This window comes from Lissotriton vulgaris, chromosome 7, assembly GCF_964263255.1.
Source record: "Lissotriton vulgaris chromosome 7, aLisVul1.2, whole genome shotgun sequence".
Taxonomy (NCBI): domain Eukaryota; kingdom Metazoa; phylum Chordata; class Amphibia; order Caudata; family Salamandridae; genus Lissotriton; species Lissotriton vulgaris.
Genome location: NC_141695.1, coordinates 1,490,270,295 through 1,490,282,627, shown reverse-complemented (window position 1 = coordinate 1,490,282,627; position 12,333 = coordinate 1,490,270,295). Strand labels below are relative to the sequence as shown.

The following is a 12,333-nucleotide window of genomic DNA, read 5'->3' as shown; positions in this document are numbered from 1 at the left end:
ATTACATCGTCCCGCACGGTGAGTGAAATTCAGGCGTTGTGCTGTCAAGAACCTTATACTGTATTTCATGCTGCATAGGTTGTTATGCGTACTCACCCTAAATTTCTTCCCAAGGTTATTTCTGATTTTCATGTCAACCAGACCATAACTTTGCCTACGTTTTTTCAGAATCCTTCATCTCCAGCGGAAAGGTCTCTACATTCCCTGGATGTCAGGAGGGAGTTGAAATTTTATCTGGACAAAACCAAAGATATTCGTAGGTCTGACCAATTGTTTATCAACTATGGATCAGTCAGGACGGGTCTTGCTACCTCTAAGCAGTCCATTTCTAGGTGGATTGTGTCCTGCATACAATTGTATTACCAAAAAGCTAATAAGACCTTAGGAGGTAAGCCTAAGGCTCATTCCACCAGGGGCAAAGCTGCCACGACAGCCTTGCTCTGTAACGTGCCCATTGCAGAAATCTGCAAGGCAGCCACTTGGAAGTCTGTTCATACCTTTGCTAAGCGTTACTATCTGGACACTGATGCCAGGACAGACGCTCAGGTTGGGCAGGCTTCGCTGCGAAATCCGTTCGCACAGTAGTGGTGTTAATTTTCTTCTCTCCACCGCCACTTGGTGTGGGGATGGGCTTGCCATTCTATTCACTAGATTATGACTATACACAGAGATCCCCTACTACAGAAGGAGTAGTTTCTGTCCTGTAACTCCAGTTCTGTAGTAGGGGTATCTCTGTTATAGTCATAAGCGCCCTCCCACCTCCCCGGTGGAGAACGTTTTTCATGTAGGGAATGCTACAGGTCTGGCGTGTTACGCCTTCAAAAAGAACTGAAAGTAAATGGGACCTGCTGTGCATTCTGGGATACTGGGGGAGGTTCTGGAAAGTTCTCTTAAAGGCACAGTATCCTATTTAAGCCACATAATGGCAGCCTATGGGGCTTGTCTGTCCAGGCCTTCCTCTCTATCATTCCAGAGGCTTTTACTGGGAGAGGCTAGTTTCTCAGTGAAAGAAACTGGTCAGGCTGTATTGTATGTGTGGTGTTTTTGGTGGAATTTCTAGTTGAAGTACTGGACAGTGTAGCCTGTGGATATAGGCTGCATTATTTGTCTTTAAATTCTCTCTTAAGTGTCTTTGCAGTTCTGCAATTTTTTGACAGCTCAAGAGATTATTTTTGATTGCCGGGGTCCACGCACATGGGCGGGACTATTCACTAGATAATGACTATAACAGAGATACCTACTACAGAACTGGAGTTACAGGACAGAAACTACTCCTTGCTCCCTCCAGGCGGGAGCACAGAGTTCTGCTTCAAGGCGGTATTAGCTTTTTAAAACATTCTGCCCTGCGGGAGCAGACTTGCTTGTTTGCGCCCATCTTTGCAGGAGATTGAAAAATGTTTCCTCCAGGAGGGAGCAACCTGTTTCCCTGTCTTCGCTGGTAGATAAACTACTGTGCCCAGGGGAAGGGGCTCCCTGGGACACAGTACCTGAGCCGGCCTCTCCCTTTTAATTAGTATCATGCCTCGGGGCATGGGGTCACTGAGCCTTTTTAAGGCTCCAGGGGAGCTCCCTCCCCTTTTATATGCATTTCTGCCGGAGAGATGAGGCCTCTGGGCCTATTAGGCTCAGAGAGGGGGTCCATGTGGCCCTACTCCCCTTTTTCATATATTTCGGCCCTTGGGGATTGGGGGGATTGCCTAATCCTGTCCGGAATGGGAGCCGTGTGCCTCCCTTCCTTCTTTTTAATCTTGGCCTCTGGAATAGGGCCCTCAGGGCCTCTTTGAGGTTTGGAGAGGAGGGCCATGGGCACCCTCTCCAAAATAAAAACAAGTGTTGCCCCGTGGGTCCTGGCCCACACCTGTATTGTTTTTTTTATTTTAACCAGGGACCGAGCCAGCGCTTATTATTATTATTATTATTTTTTGCCCTAGATTTTCTTGTTCTCTGTGTATTTGCAGCAATTTTTTTTCTTTTCCTTAGATGTTTTTCACCTCAGACCTAGGTAGGTCAGTGTTTCTCTACCTTGCCCCATGTATTTTTTTGGTTTTTTTTGTGCATTTTTCTAGGGGTTGGGCTGAGTCCTAAAATTGCTGCCACCACTTCCCTGGTTGATATGGTGGCTGCCAATCGGATCTCAGCAAGAGGTCTGTCGGCTCGACGGATCTTCTGCAGTGTGAAATGTACATTTTTTTTGTAGTTGCAATAATTGCTCAATAACTACTGAGACGATTTACACCAATTTACAAAAAGTGCTCTTTATGGACCAAGATCTAGCTTTCTGTAAATCCATTCAGCAGTTTGGTCTGTAGCTGAGTCTAAAATTCTTATTGAAAAATATGTTTAGGGACCACTCCCCTTTTTCTAAGGGCCGCTTTATGGATCACCAGAAACTTTCTATGCTGAAACTGGTCAAAAAGTAGCTTTTTGTTAGAAATTTTGTGGAGATGCGCCAAAGTTATTCGCTACTCAAAAAAAAAAGCATTTTCTATGGAAATTATATACTATAACTACCCAGTAGCGATTGCTAGTGGGTAACATATAACCATGAAAAGGAGTGGTAAAGATCCACAATATAATGCAACACTTTGTATTACATATGTGTTTATTACAAGCTTTGTAAAGTTGTACATCCTCTGATAAGGTATGGTACAAAATCGGAATTTCTAAGTGAGAACTTGTATGAAGTTCATTTAAAGCAGTAATATAGCCCATTAATAATAGTTTTATTTATATTCTCCAAAACTGATCTGTTCTATGGAAGAATGAATCTGTGATATAATGTCTCTGAGTGAAACGAATCAAAGGTAACATTGTAGGACGGGTCTTGAATGATCGCACCACTTGATTGAACATCAGTTATCTAAAGAGGGGTAATACAAGAAGCAAACCCCTTAACAACATGCTGAAATATATACAGTGCAACTGTTTTTGTCCTTGGTTATGCCAATTTTTTGCTTCAAATGTGCAAGCATTTAGAACTTTTGCTTTTCCAGATAGCAGTTTGCTAATAAATATTTAACCACATGGAGAGAACATTGAATCACCCATTATTAAATACTGAAGTTGATGCATGCTGTTTAATTGTTTTAAACAACATTTTGTCCTCGCTGCAGCCTCCTTCCAACACAATCCATCTCCACATCAAAAAAGTATGCAGAATATCCGAACTTCAGCTTACCAAGGTAAACCGATCCAGAAACACCATACTGTATGTGTCTTTTTAATGATTGGGTGATCAGCCTTGAGAAAAACAGAAAATGATGGGTGGGATGCTTGAATTCATCTGAGCCACTAGAAATTACTCTGGTCGAATTCTAGTAAGTCATTTGTTTGCCCATCATGCCACCTCAGACAGGAACAAGCCAAATCAACCGTGTTCCAACTTCATTGGGAATGATAGGAACAGTCGATCCCAAACCTCCAGGTTAGGTCCTCTCTAACCGGAAACACAAGCAACCCCAGATTGATTTCGTCCAAATTGTGCCTCGTCAGTAGGGTTTAGTAAGGTGCAGCTTGATCCGTGTGACACACCACAGGATCCATATCTGAGCATACTCTGCACAGTTAAGGCATTGCAATGAGCATATCAATAAAGTGTTACATGGAATGGTTGAATTAATGTCAGACAGAAGTAATAACTCTTCCCTTACTTTAAGCACAGAGGACTCCTCATGTCTCTGGGCACTGCCACTATTTCACCTTCTCCACTAACGATGACTACTTCCAGCTTGAGCTCACTTTAGTTCCAGCAAAGCACTGACTGTACAAGTTAACCAAAATAGGCATTATTTTTTGTGTTCGATGCCCAGCCACACTATTCATTTTTCAATAGTTGAAATAATAGTTCTAGTTAAGCTTTGAAAATATATTAACTTCAGTGTCAAAGCATCTTTACAGCTCTTTCCACTGATGGATTGCAGGGCATTAGTGCTAGTAAACATAGGCTATCAAGATTTTTCCAAGTTCAGGCTTTAATTTGCTCTTGTGTGATCATTTACTCTAGCAAATTTCTCTGAGTAAAGGAGTACAATTACACAACACAAAATGTGTCATGATGCAGAGAATAAGCAATAGGTTAACTACAACACAGTTTTGGTAAGGGAACAATGCATATAATACAGGTACACTAACAATGGCATGGCATGACTAAAGCATTTTGTTTAAGATCGAAAAGAAAGTTCTCGCCATACATCTAGCCAGGTAACTCTTGGCGGTAGTGGGAGAAAGAAGCTATGAGCCCAAAACAATCTGTATTCATGCCAATCTCAGCTGAGTGTGTTTCTGCCTGGCTATGGCTGAATGGGTAATTGAGCCTAATACGTATAGTATATCTCGCTGGATGAGAAAAAGGCATTTGACTCAATGGAATGGATGTTCATTGTTCCAGTCCTGGTTTTGTTTTTTCCATGAGAGTGTTCTGATACTACTGTGGCCAAGCCTTAAGATGATGCAGTCAGAGTTTTGGCCCAGTTTGTGGGTGCTCAGTCTTAAGATGGATTTGTCTTTCTGTGTACTTTCCACCTGTATAATATCCTCCAGGTACCAGACTGGATCTGGACCATTTCCCACCAGCAATAGCCCTGCTGTAATACCAGTTGGTGCCATTCGGCTTGACCACCAAGGAGCATGACGCCTTAGAGAGATATAAGACACAGAGTGATGCTCTGCTGTCAGTTCCTGTGTTTTTTCCTTGCCTCATTCACAGGTCTGGAGCTCTTCTTGGTATTTCAACAACAAAATTCCTAAGATTTTCGTCAGGAACTAGGTCAATTGTCTCCTCCTTAGATTTAGGGGCCAGATGTATGACCTATTTTTTGCGGCCGCACACCGGCGATCCTCCTGTTTGAGACTACACAAAAGGGTAATGGCATGTACAAACGCTATTTTGCGAGTCAAATCAAAACAAGCTTTATTCGGGCTTCTTAGATCCATTTCACGTAGACGCAACTAAATGAAAGAACCATTGTTTTTGTGGCATTTCCAGGAACTCATTCTGTTTTTCTTTAATTGCAGTGAAACATGCCGAGCCGTATCTTAAATTATGGAGGCCACACCTTTGTTTGTTTAGCACGGCGCAGCTCGTAAATGTCCATTCCTCCTCCAGCTTAGCGTCGATACTCCGCAAAGCCCTTCATCTTTCAAAGAGGTGAAGGGGGTGAAGAGGGGTTTAACTTTGCACAGACATCAGGGACGGTAATCCGACTCAGCTTCTTGCACCACCCTTTCTGCTGCTGCGTTGGGTTTGTTGTTTTTAGTGTTCAGGTTTGTTGCTCTTTCACCCCCACTCACTTCCTGCAGCAGCTGAGCCAATAAATGAGGGGAGGCAGAGTCTTGCAGCATCCCTCCCTGCTCCACGCGCCAAGACCCGCTCCTGAAAATGGAACCTCTTATGTCCTGTGTCAGTCCCCAGGGACACTAAACTGCCATTGCTGCACCCCCACCTCCACAGTGCTTCTTCCCCCACGGATGGCACTTCATACAGGCATTCTGCCCTTGTGTAGCGCTTTCTTGCTGTCTAGCTAGGTTCATGCTACACACGCTCCAGCACACGACATACATTCTGAAGGTGTGCTACCATTGGATCCATTCAGACTCCTCGACTGCTTCTCCTGAGCGGCCAATGTTGTCATTGTGATCCTCCTTCCACTACGTAGCATGGGTACCAGTAATCGCAGGCTGTCTCTGGACGAGCGACCCTACACAAAGCCTACCTGTGACTCACCGGTGGAATTGCTTCTTGAAGTCTCAGCCCTAACTGGAGTTTAGCAGAGGTGAACTGTAACCAGCACTCGCTGTATCCGATATTAGGACCTTGTCTAGCTCTTCCTTTGTCTCCTCTTTCTATTATGCCTGGAGAAACCCTACGAGGAGATTGTCTTTCCCTTGCAATTCTTATACAATTCCACGGGGAATCCATCATCACACGTGATTCATTGGTGGACATTTCTTGTGCGGCTCTGGTTATACCCATGTTGGCGCTCCCCTGCCTCGTCACTTAAGCAGTGTCACATTGATGGAAGCGAAGAAGCGTGCTTCTACAGCCTTCTCTATTTCCTCTGGGTGACACAAATGAGCGTACTATTTCCAAAGGCACGGTCACCATCTCTCCCTTCTCGTTCTTCCTAGTTGTCATGTTGCAGAGATATATTGGAAGCCAGTTTAATGATTATTAAAGGCAGTATAGTGTCTATTTTAGTTGCAACTAAGAATGTTTTTTAGATTCTTTTTTGGGTCAAAAAATACCCCAGCAGTAACATAAGTAATTAAAGAAATCCACAAAACAAGGAAGGGGTGCAATACCACAGGCTGTTACTAGGTGTCCCAGTGGAGTTGTAAATGGGCATCTATTATCCACATAAGATACTGCATCCTTAATGCAATCATAAAAAGAAAGATTGTAACTGAGAATGCGTCCAATAAAAGCAAATGGCAAAGTAGGGTCAGCTGCATTTTTTATTTATTTTTATAATTGCATTAAGGGCAGAGTACATTAAGTTGCTAATACAGGTCCCTTTACAACTCCACAGGGACACCTAGTAGCAGACTATGGTACTGCCCCCTTTCCTTGTTTTATGGGTTTTATTATATTAGTTATGGTACTGCTGGACTGTTGTTTGACAAAACAAAATCTAACAAACATTATCATTTGCAACGCCCGTAGCTGCAAAATTACCCTAATGCGAGACCTATTGCGTTGCAAATGCTTGTTGGACTGGCATCCTCTTTCAAGCCAAGCCAATGCATACAATGCAATCTCCTACTCTGAGGACTGTCTTCTTGGTGGAACTTCATGCACTCTCACTTTGTCCACCTTTGACAATATTCTGCCAGGGCAAGTTGGTTCTCTGTACCTGCTCATCCTTTCTACCGCGGGTTGTATCTAACCTCCACACGGGCCAGTTTGTTAGCCTTCTAACTTTCTTCCCTTCAACTCCTACAAAAGAGAAGTGGCTGCAGAGACTGCACCCCAAAAGTGCTGTATCCTATCACGTCAACCGCACTCAGCGGGACAGAGGGTGGATGATCAGCTTTGTGAGCTTCTTCAGAGCTAAAAAGGGCAAGGTGATGACTAAATGCACCATTCCACATTAAGTCATTCTTTGTATCATTATCTGCTACACAGTAAACAAAAAAAACCTCAGGGTGGAATCGGTGTCCTCTCCACTAAGGGCATGGCTGTTTCTGCAGTTATCACCACAGGCAATATGTTGGATGGCATTTCCAGGCAGCCAACTGGTCATTTTTGCATGCATTTGCTAAACATTACTGACTTCATCCAGCTAAAGTATGCAGTGATGAATACTTTGTAAGTGCTGTGTTTCACGACTTCCTCGATTAATCTTCACTCTTCATCCCACCTATGTTAGGAACTGGCTCGGGACTTCAGGGAAAAGTCACATTACACCAATAGTGGGAGCGTATCCAAAACTACAATAATTTGTCAGCCATCTTGAACGAGAAAGCAATCTACCTTCTTGCAAGATAGACTGGACTGAACAACCTGATTACAATAGTGGGCACATATTAATTTCACAACTATTATCGAATGTAATATTTAGCGGAATGTTCAGCTAAAAAAAGTGGACACACATTTGAGTCAAATGCCCTGAATATATCCAAAACCACAGTACATTAGCGGCCATCTTAGAAGAGAAAGCAATCTTGTCAGGAAGGAGATTTATTTCTCTTTCAAGAAGGCTGCCAATGTACTGTGATTTTGTATCCGTACCAACTATAGGTGTAATGCCTATAAATTGATAGGAATTACCACATGGCACCTCAGTCAGTCAGAATATCTTTATTCGACTTATTAAAGTCATACAAAGAAAGAAAACATTAAAACAACACGTTAAAAAGTATACATTATACATACGGTCATGACAGTTAAATACGCATTTAAAAAATACTATTTACACTTAATTAAAAAGGTATATATATATAAAACAGAGCCTGTACTGTGATTTCATGCATTTAATAAACTTTTAGGGTGAAGATTGACCAGCAGCTTTCGCCCTAGCTGCCGCGACTAAAAAATTTGCAAGGCCAAATGCAATACATGGATTAGCCATTAACTGTAGATGGAGCAGTGCGGGTCTCACCTGTGTGAACCCAGCATTTTTGAGCAATGGAAGTAAATGCTTTTTTCGCTGCTCGTGGAATAGGCTACAGAACATAATGAAGTGCATGGTATCCTGCACAGAGAAATGGTCGCAGCAGCAAGGGGCGGCTAGTTCTGGCTTCTGCCATCCCTTAAAGGAACCTAGGTGAAAATGAATGAGGTTAAACCTTAGTTTAGTTAATAAAAACCTATGATAGGGGATAGTTACAAAGCGTAGGTATGGGGCCATTTGGAAATCGCTCAGCAATAGGAAATGAGCCCTAACTGCCGGCTTCTGAAGCTCGACTGCCTCACGACTTGCTTCCTTCCTTTCTAAAAAGGCTTTTTTGGTTTGGGCTATGTCGCTGGTCGTAATTTTCTCCGGAGAACGAAAAAGTTCTGGACGACCCAGCTCTGAGAATGATTTACTTAAATAGGCCAGCCATGGAATTTTGCTCTGGTTGTCCAATGATAGGACATCCCTCAGGATTTTATGGTTCAGAGGTAAATCAGCATTTAGCCATATTTTCAGCCACAAAATCAGGGGTGCTACGCTCAATAGGTCCGATACATATGGCAAGCCAACCTCCTTATGAATGGAGTAAGTAGGGGTTGATTGGGGGACAGAAAGAAGGGATCTTATGAATCTGTTTTCCGCTCTCTGAATGGGGTCGAGATTTACATAACCCCACAGAGAGGATCCATAAGATGCGATGGCAACAGGCTTGCTTTTGTATATCTTCAGCAACGCTTCCATGGGTCTGGCACCCAATTTTCCGGCAAATCCCACGAGAGCGGAGGAAGATCTAGTTACTGCCAACCTCTTTGCGTTGATCTGTGGGCCCCAAGTGCATTTTTGATCGAACAGCACTCCCAGATATGGAAATGTGGTAACCCTGGATACGGCGGTCCCCCTGCAAAAGAATGATTTGTGTCTTCTCTTTGCGCCCTCTAATCCCATGACCATGGTATGGGATTTAGAGGCGTTGACCTTTAGGTCGAGATTTTCCATAAAGGAGCCAAAAGCATCAAGAAGAATCTGCAGGCCAACACCCGTACGAGCTATCAATACGGCATCGTCCGCATACAAGAGTGCTGGAACATGTGTGTCTCCTGCACGCGGTACATCCGAGCCCCTGCTCCTCAAATGTGCCCCTAGGCCGTTAATGTAGATGGTGAAAAGCGTAGGGGCGAGAATGCAGCCTTGGCGTACTCCTTTTAGGGATTTAAATGAGGAAGTGCACCTACCGCTGTTGGACACTCTAACAGCTGCGAAAAGCTCCTGGTGTAGCGAGGCCATGTACGTGACTAGGGCTTCGTCAATTCCCATGTCTAACAAGAGCGACCACAATTTGGACCTGTTAACAAGGTCGAAGGCCGACGAAAGGTCCATAAAGGCCAGAAAAACTGAGCCCTCCTTAGCCATTGTATACTTAGAGATGAGTAAGTACAAATTAATGCATTGCTCAATCGTGCCTTTACTCTCTCTAAAGCCATATTGTAAGTCGCACAGCCCGCCACAGCCCTCAACGTTCTCCCTTAATCTTACTAAAAGAACTTTCCCCAGAATTTTTACAGTGGAGTCCAACAAGGATATGGGCCTATAAAAAGCTGGATCGTCCCTCTGGCCTTTGTTTTTATAAATGGGAACAATAATAGAGTTGGCCCATGAGGCAGGTGCTGTACTGGAGTTTACTGCGTTAAACACATTAGCTAACACTCTCGACCACATTTTAGGGGAAAACATAAAGAAATCGGCCGGGACGCCGTCCGGGCCCGGGGCCTTATGTTTGGTTGTATTCATGAGTGCATTTTCTACTTCTTGGGGGTTAAAAACAATACGGTTATCCATCCCATAAGAAGGTAAATGTCTGCTATTGTCCTCAACGGCTACATTGTCCCCATACACATTTTTAAAAAAGGATAGCCATTTTTCTTCAGTGATCACACAGTCCAGCGGTAAATTATCATCTTCCATGAAAAGAGGGTGCTTGATAATTGCCCAGAATCTTCTGCTGTCCTTAAGCACCGAAGCTGAGAGGAGTTCCTCCCATGTTTCGCGCTTAATGGCGTCTTTACGGCTCTTTACTGCTGACTTATAGATTTTTCTCAGCCTCACGATTTCCTCCTTTGGTCTTGGAACAATTTTGAGGGCGGCTAGCAGGTCTCTATGGGCCTTCGAACATGCGGCGTCAAACCAACGCTTATGAACTTGGGTTCCTGGAAGAGGTTTAGCTTTAAGATCTCTCGAGACCTGTGCACAGATTTCCTCGTAGGCGGAGACCAGTAGTTTCCCTTGAGTGTCCGGGTTCTGACACAGCTCGGTCTGCGTTTTGATTTTGGGGAAACATTTTTTGTAAAAGTCTTCCGGGATTACCTTTGCCCATTTTATTCTTCTGTCTTGATCTGTAGGCCTCAAAGAGGAGGCTGAATTTAAGGAAGATGGCGCTGTGCCCATTCTGCTGCCCCACGCCACTTCGAGCAACACTGGCACATGTTTGGATGGGACTATGACGCTACGTTTTGGCTCCCAAGTGCAGTCTCAGGTAATGCGACTGTAGTAAGACCATTGTGTTCAATGGTATTGGCAGAACTGTTGCTATTTATTACTTAGTTACATATCGGACTCAGAGGACACCTACTGCTCGAACAGCCAGGTCTTGAGTTGTTTTCATACAAAATGTTTTGCTAAACTGATTTATAGGTACATAGAAGTAGAATTGGATTATTGTCTTGCTGACTAATCAATGGTCAATTTGTATTTACTCCTTATATGAGGAATGCAGTTTATGGGCCTGTTAAGTATATGTAGATTACATATTGACCTGTTAGGTCATCTTTCGGGCTGTGCTTAATCTGTTGCATAATGGCCAAATGGTTTTCTTGTGAGAGGATTAGTGAGTCCAACAATAATATTTTTATTGTTAGAGCACTGCTAGAACTGCGAATATGATCCTATTTCATATAACTCAAGAATGAAAGATAAATTAAATTATCAATTACTGCTTTCTTTTGGACAATAGCAAATTGGTAATGCAAGTTTATAAGGATATTGTTTGTGATGATTTGTCTGCATTGCTTTACTAAGAAATGATAGTATAGGTGTGGATATAGGTGACAAGTTGTGATGGTACCACATGGACTGTATAAGCCTATCATGTCTCTCCGTTGGATTTGACATTCGTATCAAAAACGGTTACTAAATAACTGGTTGCTTGAAGTTTTAAAATACTGTGAGTAGTTTGCAAAAATGTATTAATTATTAATGTATGATCGTTTTAATGACCTAGGCATTGTCCCGTATTTGCTCACTATATTTGTGTTGATCAAGTTTGACGTTTGATGAATCAAGAGAATAAATTCAAATCATCTTTATTCGGTTTTCCATAATTTTTGAAAGACCATAAAAGTTCATAAAAATACATCAATTTCATATTCATATATATAAAAACCCTTTAAAAACATAATAAAAGTTCACATTTTCAAGTTTCAGGTATAAAAAAAAGCTATTCTTTCCCAGTATTCTTATACACGTAAAACAGTTTGAGAATAAATTAATAAATATTGAATCATTATTTTAGGATTAAGATGCCAATGTGAACTATGAGTCAACTTTTCATTGATGACAAATTCATTACTAATAAATATATGGTGCAGGCCCTGTTTAGAATTAGGGCCATACCTAGGTATGGTCATGAGCCCTAAATTGTTTCGCGAATCAATCTATAGCATTGATATCATGTTTTTAATAATGTATATTTGATTTTTATTTTTTAAACAACTGTAAATAATCAATTTTTTGCAAATGGTTTTTATGTCTAATGTGTTTATTTATCAGGCCTGAAGAAGTCCCATTGTCTTCGGGACGAAAGGGGTTGGCCTTGTTTGTCACTTACATTCTGTCTGTGTCTGTCATTTATTATGGAATAAGAAGAGAATAAAAAATATCACTTTGACCACAAATCAATGTTCTAGTATTTGGAAGATTGAATAATTCGTCTTGGACTTACATATAGGTTATTAATTCTCCTTTTAAACAAATTGAGATTATTAGACCTGCATTTACCTTCTCTCTCCCTCTCTCTCGCTTCTCTCTCTCCTCTCTCCCGCTTCTCTCTCTCCTCTCTCCCGCTTCTCTCTCTCCTTCACCCCATGAACCCCCCACAGACAAGCAACTCTGCAATCTGCCTTTGTTTCAGCTTCTGGTTGGGGCTGACTGCTCCTAAGATTGAGGC

The 12,333-nt window shown here is 42.4% G+C and overlaps 1 protein-coding gene across 4 annotated transcripts in view; it reads left to right on the top strand.

The window, feature by feature from the left end:
* LOC147705857 (uncharacterized) overlaps nucleotides 1–12,333 on the top strand; it is a 233,116-nt gene that overhangs the window by 142,571 nt on the left and 78,212 nt on the right. For all 4 annotated transcript variants that reach the window (XM_086932296.1, XM_086932297.1, XM_086932298.1 and 1 more), the window contains one exon: nucleotides 3,114–3,182. In XM_086932296.1, the coding sequence (XP_086788422.1) occupies nucleotides 3,114–3,182 (69 nt within the window). The remainder of the gene's footprint in view (nucleotides 1–3,113; nucleotides 3,183–12,333) is intronic.